Source organism: Melospiza georgiana, chromosome 27, assembly GCF_028018845.1.
Source record: "Melospiza georgiana isolate bMelGeo1 chromosome 27, bMelGeo1.pri, whole genome shotgun sequence".
Lineage (NCBI taxonomy): Eukaryota > Metazoa > Chordata > Aves > Passeriformes > Passerellidae > Melospiza > Melospiza georgiana.
In genome coordinates this window covers 3,421,152-3,435,416 of record NC_080456.1, presented here as the reverse complement: position 1 = coordinate 3,435,416, position 14,265 = coordinate 3,421,152, and the positions used below count along the sequence as shown (strand labels likewise).

The window sequence follows — 14,265 nt, the reverse complement described above, 5'->3', positions numbered from 1 at the left end:
AGCATCACCGGTTGGCTTCTGTTGCTACTTGTGTGTTAAAAGGGAAGAAGAGGGGAAAAGAAAATCCTTTGGGGTGATGGTTATTAGTGGAGTTTGTATATTTGGAATTCCAGAGCTCCTGACTCTGGCCTTGTTCAAGATTCCCTGCAGAGTTTGACCTTGTTTTCCCCACACATAAAATGATAATTTTTTTGGGAAATAAAAGCAGATTTCTGGTGACACAACCTGACATCTCCAAGCTATTTTATTCTGTTAACCACCATCCCCAGCAGTTCTGGGATCTGGATGAGAGAGGCTCCAGCACTGAAGTTCTGAAATTTATTGAAATTATTCCCAACCTGTGCTATTCCATCCTGTTAACCACCATCCCCAGCAGTTCTGGGATCTGAGAGCAGCTCCGGCACTGAAGTTCTTTGTGTGTTTATTGAGATTATTCACAACCTGTGCTATTCCATCCTGTTAACCACCATCCCCAGCATATTACAGCGTCCTGAGCGGGTCGCTGGTGGTGAGAGAGAGACGAGAATCTTGCTTCTAGATCAGAAGGCTGGATTTATTGATATATAATATATAATACATTATAACTATACTAAATAGAATAAAGAGAGAGAAGTTTGCAGAGCTGCTGCTAGGCTAAGAATAGAAAGAAAGAATCCATAACAAAGTTGTGTCCAGGGACTCGGTGCCTGGCTTGCACTTGTGATTGGCCCTTAATTATAAACATGGGAACATGAACCAATCAAGGTGCCCCTGTTGCATCCCACAGCAGCTGATAATAATTGTTTACATTCTCTTCTGAGGCCTCTGCCTTCCAGAAGACACAGAAATCTGAAAAAAAGGATTTCTGTGGAAAAAATGTCTGCGACACCAGCAGTTCTGGGATCTGAGAGCAGCTCCAGCACTGAAGCTCTGTGTGTGTTTATTGAGATTATTCACAACCTGTGCTATTCCATCCTGTTAACCACCATCCCCAGCAGTTCTGGGATCTGGGTGAGAGAGGCTCCAGCACTGAAGTTCTGAAATTTTTTGAAATTATTCACAACCTGTGCTATTCCATCCTGTTAACCACCATCCCCAGCAGTTCTGGGATCTGAGAGCAGCTCCAGCACTGAAGCTCTGTGTGTTTATTAAAATTATTCACACCCTGTGCCAGCAGGGGAACCCACCCCGGGCACCCTTGGCAAAGCAAAACAAAGGGAAATCTCTGCTGGGAGACGCAGCCAGAGGGAGGTGATGGTTTTGTGCTTGTTTTTTAAGATATTCTGAATATTTACTGTGTTTTTCTGGTGTTTCACACCTGCAGGTTGAAATCCCTGCCCCAGGAATTCAGTTCAGTGAGTTCTGACTGCACAGAATAAATGTGGGATTTATTTTGTGGCAGAGCTTTCCCATGCTCATTTAGGGTAACCTCAGCCTGGCTGGGGATTGTTATTCATTATCCCTAAATAGATGCTGCAGGTGGGGGAATGCCTTATATAGACTGGTAAATTTTATAACATAAAATGTTATAAAAATATTTTATATTTTTATAAATCATTTATATACAAACCAGAACCATGGGGATGAATTTTCTCATCATACCTAATTTTTTCATATTGTCATATTTTCATAGTTTCAGATTCTCATATTCTCATATTTCATAATATCACATTTTCATATTTTCATATTTTCATAGTCTCATAGTTTCATAGTTTCATAGTTTCGTATTGTCATTTTTCATATTTCATAATTTCATAATGTCACAATTTTGTAATTTCATACTTCATTCTCCAAATTTTCATCATTTCATAGTCTCGTAGTTTCATAATTTCGTATAGTCGTATTTTCATAATTTCATAATGTCAAAATTTTGTAATTTCTTATTTCATTTTCCATATTTTCATAAATTCATAATTTCATTTTCTCATATTTTCATATTGTCATAATTTCGCATATTCATATTTCATTCTCCATATTTTCATAATTTCATAGTCTCATATTTTCATAATGCCATATATTCATATTTCATAATGTCACAATTTAATAATTTCATATATCATTTTCCATATTTCCATCGTTTCATAGTATCATATTTTCATAATTTCATAATTTCATAATTTCATAATGTCACAGTTTTGTAATTTCATATTTCATTTTCCATAATTTCATAATTTCATAATATATTTTCATCGTTTCATAATTTCATATACTAATTTTTTCATATTTTCATAATTTCACATTTCATCTTTCCACGTAATATTATATTATATATTATATAATTTAATTTTTCATAATTTTTATATTTTTATAATTTTTTATATTTTCATATTTCATGCATCAAGCACGTTTTGGGGCATGTCACACGCACTGAGAGAGAGAATTCTGCTGTGATTTTTCAGAGATGTGAGCACTGAGCGGCTGCTGGGGAGGCAGCTGCCCTGGGATGGCTCCATGGCACACCACGAGTGCAGGATTAGGGCTGTGAATGGCACGGGCAGCTGGAGGAGAAGGGTTTCCAGTTGTCCACAAGGAATTTTTTAATGGATTTTAGGAGATGGAGAGGAGCACTGACAGCTGTCCTCAGGCATTTGCCCGACTGGAGGCACAGGCTGTGCTGCATTTGAGGTGATGGACAGGAATTGTATTTATTGTATTTATAAATCCACATATATTTACTATGAAATGAGTTTCCTTATCATAGGAAAGAACCTTTTCTGTCTGTCTGAGGAGTTCAGAGATAATTCTGATGTTTCCATTTGGCCTCTTGCAGAATGAAACTGAAATCTTTCCCTGGCAGACATTCCCTTCCCTGATATCTCTGCAGGACAAAGATGAGTTCTTGAAATTTTTTGATATTTTTGAACAAAGGTGTGTTCTTCTCTTGAAATTCCACTAAGGAAGATGATGCCACTCCTTTCAGGATTTTTTTTTTTTGTCTTAAACATAAGACAGAAAACAGAAACACTCCGGAACACTTCCAACCATGCTGTTGGTAGAAAACCATGACGCAGAGGCAGCAGTGATTTGTTCTCTTCAGCTCAGCTGTCGGGCCCTGGGTTTCCTGAATCTGAATTTCCTGGATCTGAATTTCCTGGATCTGGATCTCCTGACTCTGCGTTTCCTAGATCTAGATTTCCTGGATCTGAGTCTCTGGGATCTGAATTTCTTAGATCTAGATTTTCTGGATCTGCATTTCCTAGATTTGAATTTCCTGGATCTGAATTTCCTGGATTCGGGTTCCTTGGATCTGAATTTCCTAGAGCTGCATTTCCTTGCTCTGGGTTTCCTGGATCTGGGTTTCCTAAATCTGCATTTCCTGGACCTGGGTTTCCAGGATCTGAATTTCCTAGATCTCAGTTTCCTGGATTTGCATTTCCTGGATCTGGGTTCCTTGGATCTGCATTTCCTGGATCTGAATTTCTTAGCCCTGTGTTTCCTGGATCTGAATTTCCTGGATCTGCATTTCCAGGATCTGAATTTCCTGGATCTGGGTTCCTTGGATCTGAATTTCCTGGATCTGAATTTCCTGGATCTGAATTTCCTGGATCTGGGTTCCTTGGATCTGAATTTCCTGGATCTGCATTTCCAGGATCTGGGTTCCCTGGATCTGAATTTCCTGGATCTGAATTTCCTGGATCTGAATTTTCTGGATCTGCATTTCCAGGATCTGAATTTCCTGGATCTGGGGTTTCCAGGATCTCCATTTCCAGGATCTGCATTTCCTGCACTAGCCAGGGCAGCAGCAGGGCAGGCACAGCCAGGAACAAGGCCCAGCCCTGGCCTGACAAGGATGTGAATTGGAGCCAGGCCATCCCAAAGGGACAATCCCAAAGGCTTTTGTTCTGAGCTTTTCCAGGGCTGGGATGGGGAGCAGATTATCCCATGCTCTTTATGGCCTGCAGGGATTGAAATTCCACTCTCAGCTGTGCTGATCAGGGCGAGCTTTTCCAGGCTGGCTGCTTTGTACAAATAATTCCCTGAATCTCCCCTGAATGAGAAATTACTGATCTTGTGAGAGCCTCAATCCCTGGCCTGGAGGGTGTTCAGTAACAAAATCTTCCATTTTTTTAAATTTGGGAAGTATTTGTTTGGTCCAGGTGCTGAATGGCAGCAAACACCCTGAGCTGGCTATTCCTGTCTGGGCTAGGCTGGGCTGGAGGAGCAGGGATTTTGTCTGCAGAGGGGAAATTCAATGTTCAGAGCCTTTTGCACTCCCAGGCTTGTCCTTTTGTGCTCAGTGGTGTGCTGTGATCATCAGGCCAGGGAGAGGAATTCCATGGAATTCCTTCACACAGCACACACCACATCCCAGGCTCCAATGGAAATTCACTCTGAGGGATCACCCTCTGTCCTGTGATGGACTGAGCTTAATTAAACCTGTGATGGACTGAGTTTAATTAATCCCTGATCCCCTCATTAGGTCTAGGAGGAGAAATGAGCTTTCCCTGCTCAGAATCCCTTGATCAGAGCGATCAGGCAGTGCCAAATCATTCCCTGCACTCCTAAAATATAAAGAGACCTCAGACTGTCAAGCAGGTTCTGAAACCTGCGCCCTGCTGATGGATTATCACTGCCAAGCCACGGCATTGATTTAATTTGGATGGTTTGCTATCTTTGGCTCCGCTGTCCCCTTGAATTTGGAGAGAGAACAGGAATGAGCTGTGAGAGCTCTGCCCTAATGCTGGGGAAATGCTGCGTGTGCCGAGCTGCTGGAATCACATCTGACAGCTCCTGGGATTTGGGGGTGTCTGGAGCACCTGGGGGCTGCTGCTGTGTGTGAGGGGCAGAGCTGAGGTGCCTGCTCGAGGTGCTGCTCTGGTAGCAAAAAATTCATGGCTGGGAGCCTTCAGTGGCTGTGGCTGACGTGGGAATTGTGTCTTGTGAAAGGGAAGGCACAAAGAGATACCAATCTCTAATTAATGCCTTATAAATACAGAATATCTCTAGAAATTAACCCCTGAGAAAGGCCTTAATTCCATCTTTTCAAGTATTGTTAAAACGGGCAGGGGCCAATATGTGGTGGAATAAATGTTCATCAAGTTGTGGCTCTCAGAGCAGAGATCGGACACAGATGGACACCCACAAGGTTGGGGGTGGCAGGGCTGTGATCCCAGCAGGAGCTCAGAGCTGCTGCTCCCAATTTTTTGGCATGGCTGCCCTCCTATGATACACTTGGCACTTGTGGGCACTGTGATGTGCACACCTGCTTTTAATTCAGAGGCCAAAAGCCAGATAAATTCAAGTTCTATATGAGAAAGCATTGATAGAATTTATCCAAAGCTGATTTTCCCACTGACTGGAGTTTTAAGTGAAATATTGCAGCAAAGAGGGAAAAACTGAGGCAAGCATGAGCCCCAGCTGGAATGGAGGAATGGGGAAGAGGAATGTGAGAACCTCTCTTGTTGTTGGCATTTCCTGCCTGGGAATTTTGTGCCATCAGCCTGGGAACAGAGCAGGGCTCAGGTGTCACCAGCCCAAAGCAAAGGGCTGCGCCTGCTCAGGGGACAGTGTGACCGTGTTCACTGGGGTCTCACACTGAGGGAAGGGATGAGGATCTGACTCCATGCTTCAGAAGGCTTCATTTATTATTTTATTATATATATTACATTTAAACTATACTAAAAGAATAGAAGGAAAGGTTTCATCAGAAGGCTAGATAAGAATAGAATAATAAAGAATGATAACAAAGGTTTTTGGCTTGGACTCTCTGTCCAAGCCAGCTGCCTGTGATTGGCCATTAATTAGAAGCAACCACACGAGACCAATCCCAGATGCACCTGTTGCATTCCACAGCAGCAGATAACCATTGTTTGCATTTTGTTCCTGAGGCCTCCCAGCTTCTCGGGAGGAAAAATCTTAAGAAAAGGATTTTTCATAAAAGATGTCTGTGACAGGACAGCAACTGCTGGCAGGGGAGGCACCCTCTGAGTGGCAGAGCTGGAGGGAACTGAAATCAGAATTTATTCAACATGAGCTGCTTGCAGCAGGTTCTCAAACTATAACAGAACTCATCTAATTTAATGTGCAAAGAGCAAAATGGGGCTGAAGTGAGATCCAGCTCCAAATATAGCACGTGTTCTTGCAGAAGGGGGTTAGAATGTGAAAGTAAATGTGGGTAAATGTATCGGGCTTTCATTTAAAAATCACAAAATCACTCCAGAATTTTCACAAAAACATCCCCCAACCACCACCACCACTAAAAACCCAAACAAACAAAAACCAGAAAAACCCCACAAAACCCCAAACAAACAAACAAAAACAGAAAGCTCCACAAAAACCCAAACAAACAAACAAACAAACAAAAAACACAGAAAAAACTCCACAAAAAACCAAACCAACAAACCCCAAACAAATACCTAAACCCAACAAACCAATAAAAAAAAATTCTCTGTATGTTTTCGAACTTTGGAAAATCAGAATTTTGGCTGAGCAGGGTCATGCCTGAGCTGCAGGTTCCTCATGCTGAACCTGCCACTCCCAGCTGTGTGACAGAGAAGGAAATAATTTAAAGATGGTGTTTAACTATGGGAAAAAAGGGGAATTCTGCTTGAGTTCTTCCCAGGCTGGGAGGGCTCCACTGTCCCTGCCTGGCCTGGCAGAGCCTCTGCAGCCAGATGTGGTCTGACTGACTCAGTTCAACTTCTGAAGAAGCTGAAATGTATTTCCTGTGCTTGAAAATATCTGTTTTTAATTAATAAAATTGGTTTTTTACCGCATACTCTCAGTGCAAGCTGCTCCTCTGTATTCATCTCCCATTCTGCATCCCTTGAACCCAAGGGAAATCCCTCATGGAAAGGCCTGCAAAGAACCTGGGCTCGTGTTCCTCCTTCAGGGAGGGGATTTCAATATTTTTACAGCATTTTTCTTTCCTAATTGCTTCATTTGCAAGCCCTTTCCTGAGGGCCCTGCAGCACCCAGAGTATCTGAGGAGGAGAAATATCTGTTGATCAACCTGGAGCATCGACAAGCATTTATTCCAAACACTCCATTATTTCTGGAATAAACCCAACATTGAACTGCAGGAATAGCCACGAAGCGAGGCCGGGGAGAGGGTGCCGGGACAGAAATAGGCTGGAATCTCTCACTCTGGGTCAGGTGTTGGAGCTGGCTCCATGGCAAAGCTTCTCTCTTTTCCCATGGCATCAGGCAGGTGCCCGGCATCTCCTCTGGGATAAAATTGTGCTGGGAATGCAAAGGAGGGCTGGGCATTAATCCCTGCAGGGCTCGGAGTTAAAGGGGCAGCGCTGGTGAGAGGAACTCCCTGGGTACAGAATGATTTCATGTGCAAAGATGATGAGAAAAGGAATTTAGTCCAAGTGAGCTGCACTGGAGTTTGGTGGGGATCAGGTGGAAAATCAGCCTGGTGACAGCAGCAGCTTTTGCTCAGGTAACAACGTGGTTCCCTGTTGAAAGCGAAGGGAGACGACCCATCTTGTTGTTGATCAGCATCGACTCCGATTTATTGATCAAATCAGTCACCCTTTATAATAGTGTTAATTAACTTCATGCATATTGCAAAATCCGAGCTCACGATAGGTTACAGAGAAAACTCTAACCCCTCCTTTTGTTTACAATACCCGTGCTTGTTTATTGAAACCAAAATTAGTGTTCTCACTGTGATATGAAAAGTTCTCAAAACCTTCATATCTGTTCTCAAAACCTTCATATCTGTTCCCAGAGCAGCCAAGGACTGTTATGAGAAGACTGTCTGAGAATCCTGCTGTTTATAGAAAAGGTGCCTGAGAACCTAGTTAATTACAAAATCAAGCCTGGGAACTGCTGCTTTACAGCTGCCCTTTACTTTCCCATCAGCTGTATACCTTCATGGCCTCTTTCTTTAAGCCATGCTTGAACCAGGCTCTCCACAGTTCCCAAAGCTGCTCTGGGCCAGGATGAGTCTCCTGTGGATTAATTAGACAATTGCTGTGAGCACTCTGGGGGTTTGCAATGCCCACTGTGTGAAGGATCACTCCGGAGCTCGAGCTCTGGCCCCCGTTTGTTCTCGTTGCTGCAATTAAACGAGGCTCTTGATGAGAGATCCCACGGGAGGTCAAACTCATTAATGCCCGGATCAAACCCTCATGGCAACCTCCAAAGGGCTGCTCCTGCCCTCCCCTTCACCCTCTGGCAATGTTCACATTCTCCTGTTGAAATTCAGCAGTGATGCTGCGGGGGTTTGGTGGCCAGAGGCCATGGGATGAAGCTGAAATGTAATTTTTGGAATTACGGGGTAGCCAGGAATGCTTCAGACTCTGGTGACGAGGTAGAAATCGTGGCAAGGCGTGGGAGAAAAGGGATCAGGGAAGATGCAAAGCTGCCCATCCAGACAAAATGGCAATATTTGTAATGCTGGCATTTTGTCTGAACTGTAGATTTTTTGTTTCTTGGACTTCAAAAGAAAACAAGAAACCACTTTTATCTGAGTTTCCCTTTTTGAGTGGGTGCTTGTGAAGGCATTCTGTTTGTGTGTGTGCACCTGGTGCATGGATACCAAGGTGACAGATTCTCCAGAAATCCATCTGAAGAGCTGTCAGGCTATTAACTTACAGAATGAGCGGAGCAAAAAGGACAGAGCAGAAATTAAATTTAGCACTTGAGCATTTAAACCGCTCTGTCATTTGATTGAAATGGTTCCTTCCCCTTGTTCCTGCTGCTCTAAATTTTCCTTTCCTGACACATTGGCTCTGTCCTAGATGGCACTTTCTGATGTTCAGGGTTCCTGTGAAGTTTATTTTCAAACAAAACCAAGGCAAGAATAACTATTTTCATTTGGGTTGACAAATATTTTCTAACCTGAAGCTAATATTTTTAAAGGTTCAGGCTGTTGGAACAATGAAAGCTGAAGCTGTGTCAGGTTGATTTAGAGATGTTTTTGTGGGGTTTTTTTTTTGAGAGAGAACACGCTCGAAATTCACGCAGCTGAGTTTTAGTCACTGCCTTAGAGGATTTAATTTATATCTTATTTTTTAACATGGAAATAGAGCCTCAGACAGGGAAATTCAGAGGATACTGATGGAGAATCGTGTCACAACATTTTCCCTGATTTGATTTCGTCACCGGAATTTTGCAAGCCGTGTCCTTTGGCTGCTGCTCGGCGTGTGTGGCCTGTGTGCTGTCCTGCACCTCGTCCCCTCCATCCCCAAAGGGCATTTTGGAAGCAGCATCACCCCAAAAACTCTTTTAAATCAGTTTCCACTCGTGTGAAACTGAGCTGAAATCCCGACCAGTTTTGCTGCCACCTGCTGCTGCTGTGCTGCTGCTTTTTTGGCTGTTCCTCAATCCCCCTCCTCCTCCTTCTTCGGCTTCTCTGTGAGCAGTCAATGGGGACAAAAAAAAAAAAAAAAAAAATCAAAAACCCAAACAAACAAACAAAAAAATTATCAAAAAATCAAAACAAACAAACAAAAATTCAAACCCTCCCAAAAAATCAAAAACCCAAACAAACAAACAAATTAAAAATCCAAGCAAACAAAAAAAAAAATCAAAAAAATCAAAACCAAAAAAAAAAAATCAAAAACTCAAACAAACAAAATATTCAAAAAATCAAAAACCCAAACAAACAAACTCAAAAAAAGAAACCAAACCAAAACCAAACCAAAATGACAAAAAACCCCAAAAAAACCAAAAACCCACCAAAAGCAAAACAAAACCCCTCAAAACAACAAAAAACTCCAAATAAATAACAAAAATAAAAAAAACCCTAAAACAAACAAAACAAAGAGAGGAAAGAAAAAAAGAAAAAAAACAGAAATTATTGTGAAAGGAGGCTGAAAGTCCAAGCTCGCTCGCTGACCCCTCTCGGGGTGGGCTGGCTGAGCAGGAAGGTGGGACAAAAAGGGGACAAAAAGGGGACAAAAAGGGGACAAAAAGGGACAACCCAGCCCAGTTGGCTCCTCCGGGAGGCTCTTCCCTCTCCTTCCCCTTTTCCCCCGAGGGTTTGCGGCCCTCGGTAACACAAACCCCGGGTGTGCCGGGATCGGGAGCGGGCTCCGCTGCCCGTCTCAGCCGCTGCTCACACAGCGCAAGCTGCTCCTGCCGCTCCTTCTTCCCGGATTTTTATCGAGCCTTGTTCCTCCCCTCCCCTCTGTTTCTCTCTCTCTGCCCTCCCCACAGCTCCACGCCGCTCCTCTCCATGCTTGCCTCGTCTCTCGAGAAGAAACCGCAGCCGAGTTTCCCCCGAGATTTTTCCTCCAAGGCGAAAGGGGGCCGGGGAGGGCGCTGGAAGCCGGCCAAGCCTTGTGGCAGGGCCGGGCCTGCTCGGAGAGAGGGAGAGCGGGCAGGGCAAGGGAGGGACTTTTTGTAGAGCGGAGAAGGAGAAAAGAAACTCGAAACTTGTGACATGAGTGCGCCCCGGCCAGCGCGCTGGGTGCGCGGCGAGAGCACGTGAAGAACATGAGGTTTCCTGCTTGAGAGGGAGGGCAGCAGCAGCAGGAGGAGGAGGAGGAGGAAGGAGGAAGGCGAGTTTGTGGCTTTGCGGTGTGGTTTACGCCGAGATCACAGCTCCGAGCGCCTGGGGGTGGGAGCAGAAGGAGGAAAGGGCGCCCGATGCCAGCTGCCAACATGACAGAGACGCTGCAGCTCCCGGCGCTGCGGGTCCCCGAGCAGCAGCAGGTGCTGGAGGGCGGCTGCGCCTGGTCCAGCTCGTCCACCCCGACCCTGCGCAGGAGGCGCTTCAAGATGAGGAGGATGAAGAACGTGCAGGAGCAGAGCCTGGAGGCCGGCAGGTGCCCGGAGTCGCCTTCCTCCAGCAAGGAATACCTGCAGCTCCCCTCCATTGAGATCACCCCGTCCAGTGACGAGGACACCCCCTGGTCCAACTGCTCCACTCCCAGCGCCTCCCCGCGCCGCAAGCGCTTCCTCCTTCGGAAGTGGCTGCGCGTCCGAGAGAAGAAGGAGTGCAGTGAGAGCAGGTAGGTCCTGTGCCCGCTCCCCTCCCTCTCAGGCCCAGGGGATGCTGCCCAAAATAGCCTGGAAGGGTCTGGCGGTGCCCTGGATGCGGCTCCTCCCCGCGCTTTGTCCTCGCCTGTTGGCTGCAGCGTGGCGTGGTGTTGGTTGGATGCGCTGGTGCCAGAGGAAAAGGACTGGGAGCTGTTTGGGAATGGCAGGACAAGGCTCTGTCCTTGCTCCAGGTGACACTGAGCCAGTGGGTGAGAAGATTTAACCCCACTGAGGTGTCCTATTTAACCCCACTGAGGTGTCCTGAGGAGACCTGAGAGGAGTGACCTCCATGCTGTAGCTTATTAGTTTTTAAAGGACTTTTCATCAATGAATGTGTGCCATTGAGGAGCTGATAATCCATCTCAGCAAGTTCCTCTTGGTTTAGGAAGTATTTATGATTTTCACAGGTGTGGGAGGAAAATAGGAAAAGGCCTGGGAGCTGTTTGGGAATGGCAGGACAAGGCTCTGTCCTTGCTCCAGGTGACACTGAGCCGGTGGGTGAGAAGATTTAACCCCACTGAGGTGTCCTGAGGAGACCTGAGAGAGAGGAGTGACCTCTCTGCTTATTAATTTTTAAAGGACTTTCATCAATGAGTGCGTGCCATTGAGGAGCTGATAATCCCTCTCAGCAGGTTAACGTTGAAAACCATCCCTTGGTTTAGGAAATATCTCTGATTTTCACAGGTGTGGGAGGAAAAGGCCTGGGAGATGTTTGGGAATGGCAGGACAAGGCTCTGTCCTTGCTCCAGGTGACACAGAGCCAGTGGGTGAGAAGTTTTAACCTCACTGAGGTGTCCTGAGGAGACCTGAAAGACAGGAGTGACCTCTCTGGTGTAACTTATTAATTTTTAAAGGACTTTCATCAATGAGTGCATGCCATTGAGGAGCTGATAATCCCAGTGTCCTGGTTTGAAAAGGAAGTGAGTTTTTTGGGATTGCTTTGCTCTATTCCTGGTCACACCTCACACCAGGGATCATATATTTTCACGCCAAACTGTGACACCCTCTCAGCAAGTTAACATTGAAAACCATCTCTTGGTTTAGGAAATATTTCCGATTTTCACAGGTGTGGCAGTGATGCTGCCAAGCCCTGCCAGTGTTTTTGGGTGATGCTCATTCCTGCCATTGAGACTTCCCTTGCCATCCTCAGCTCAGTACAAAGGGGGCACAGGAGGGACACACCAGCAGCCCAGTGGGTCTGTGTGTCAGGGTGGCTGGGCTCAGCCCCTGGCAGCTCTCCTGACCTGAAAGTCACACAGTCCTTTGGCTGGAAAGGACACAAATCACTCCCAAAGGCCTCCAGGAGCCTGTCAGCACCGGGAATGAGTGCCCAGGCATTGTAATTGTGTGGCCACAGGAGATAAAGCTGCGCCTTATGCAACCCTCTGCAGGGCACCCCACATGCTGGGGAATTAACTCTTCTTTAACAGTCTACATGCTCTGGAATTAACTCTTCTTTAACATCTACATCCACTGAAATTAACTCTTCACATTCTACATCCACTGGAATTAACTCTTCTTTAACAATCTGCATGAACTGGAATTAACTCTTCTTTAACAATCTACATCCACTGGAATTAACTCTTCTTTAACATCTACATGCGCTGGAATTAACTTCTTTAACACCTACCTGCACTGCAATGAACTCTTTCTTTACAATCTGCATGCACTGGAATTAACTCTTCTTTAACAATCTACATGCACTGGAATTAACTCTTCTTTAACAATTGCATGCACTGGAATTAACTCTTTACAATCTACATCCACTGGAATTAACTCTTCCTCTAACTACATAACTCCTCCTTTAACAATCTGCCTTTCCTGAAGGCCCCAAACCCACAAGACACTTTAAAGTTTTCTCCAAGAAATTTATATAAATTTATAAATCAGGCTTGGTGTGGGCCAAGTTTTCTCCCACTGTTTGCAGCTCCTGTGCAGCTGATCTGTGGGGTTGTTTTTAAAGGGTGTGCTGAACTTCCAGAAAAAGAGAAAACTTTGGCATTTCTGCACCCACCGAACCACACTGACTCACTGCTGTGGTGTTGAGTGTTCTCAGGGCAGAGCTTTGAATATCCACTCTGATCATCTGATAAATTCTTCTTTCATCAGGTCCCTTTAGCAAGGTCAGTCTGCCAGCTTATTAATTTTTAAAGAACTTTCATCAATGAATTCATGCCATTGAGGAGCTGATAATCCCTCTCAGCAAGTTAACATTGAAAACCATCTCTTGGTTTAGGAAATATTTCTGATTTGGGAAATACTTTTGATTTGGGAAACATTTCTGATTTAGGAAATATTTCTGATTTAGGAAATACTTTTGATTTGGGAAACATTTCTGATTTAGAAAATATTTCTGATTTGGGAAATGCTTCTGATTTAGGAAATATTTCTGTGGTGCAAGCAGAGATTCAGGCACAGCGCACAAAATGTGAAAGATAATGCACGAGGCACGTGCTGAAGTGTCAGAATATTGAAGTTATGGTCACAGGTTCAGACGATGAAGGATCCAATCCTCCAGCTGAAGGACTTAATTTGAATTTTTTCATTGTGAATGAGTTTCAGGCAGGCCAAGCTGTTTATTTTGGTGTGAAGGTGGAAGAAAGAGCTAAGTTTCCTTGTAGATTTCTCGTTTACAAATGTTGCCACGCTGACAATTTCCTGCTTATTCATCCCCAAGGGATTTTTGGGTGACGTTTCCCAAGCAGTGACTGGAAGGGAGGCGGAGTGGGGGACGGCTTAGGTGGCATTAGCACAACAAAACCAGCCTGGCACCTCCTTTCTTCACCTGCAGCAGGCTCCGGATCCATCCTTTCTGCCACGGCAAACAGGGCGTTTGCAAATGGAATTTTCCCTCCCTAGCCCAGGTTTGGTCACAGGGCTGAGCCTTGAGCTGGCAGAGTGCAGGGATGAGCCCTGGGCTCTCCCACCACAGCAGAGCCAACAGCACAGGGGAGCGTGGGGAAAACGCCGATCACTCGGTTTGGGGATTTTAGAGATTTAATAGTAATGAAATGGTTATAAAAATAGAAATATAATTAGAGTAATAATAATAATTTGGGCAATTATGATTAGGGCAATATGAGACAATAAAAACAAAGAGTTATGGACAGGCCAGGTACCTCCTTCTGGGCAAAATAAGCCCAAAAAAGGACCCACCTTAACAGAGGATTAACCCTTAAAAGCAACAACCTATTGCATATTCATACACCTCATCCATGATGTATAAATTCCATTCAAACACAGGATTCTGTCTGGGCAGTGTCAGCTTCTTCCTAAGAATCCTGACAGCTCTTCAGGGCTGGGCAAGGCAGGAAGAAGTTCATTCCTTCTCATAATGGAGCAACAAAT

The 14,265-nt window shown here is 44.8% G+C and overlaps 1 protein-coding gene across 1 annotated transcript in view; it reads left to right on the top strand.

The window, feature by feature from the left end:
* Nucleotides 1-10,431: 10,431 nt before the first annotated feature.
* GRAMD1B (GRAM domain containing 1B) overlaps nt 10,432-14,265 on the top strand; it is a 126,500-nt gene continuing 122,666 nt past the window's right edge. Inside the window, exon 1 of the mRNA XM_058041228.1 lies at nt 10,432-10,889. Within this exon, the coding sequence (XP_057897211.1) occupies nt 10,525-10,889 (365 nt within the window). The 5' untranslated portion in view covers nt 10,432-10,524. The remainder of the gene's footprint in view (nt 10,890-14,265) is intronic.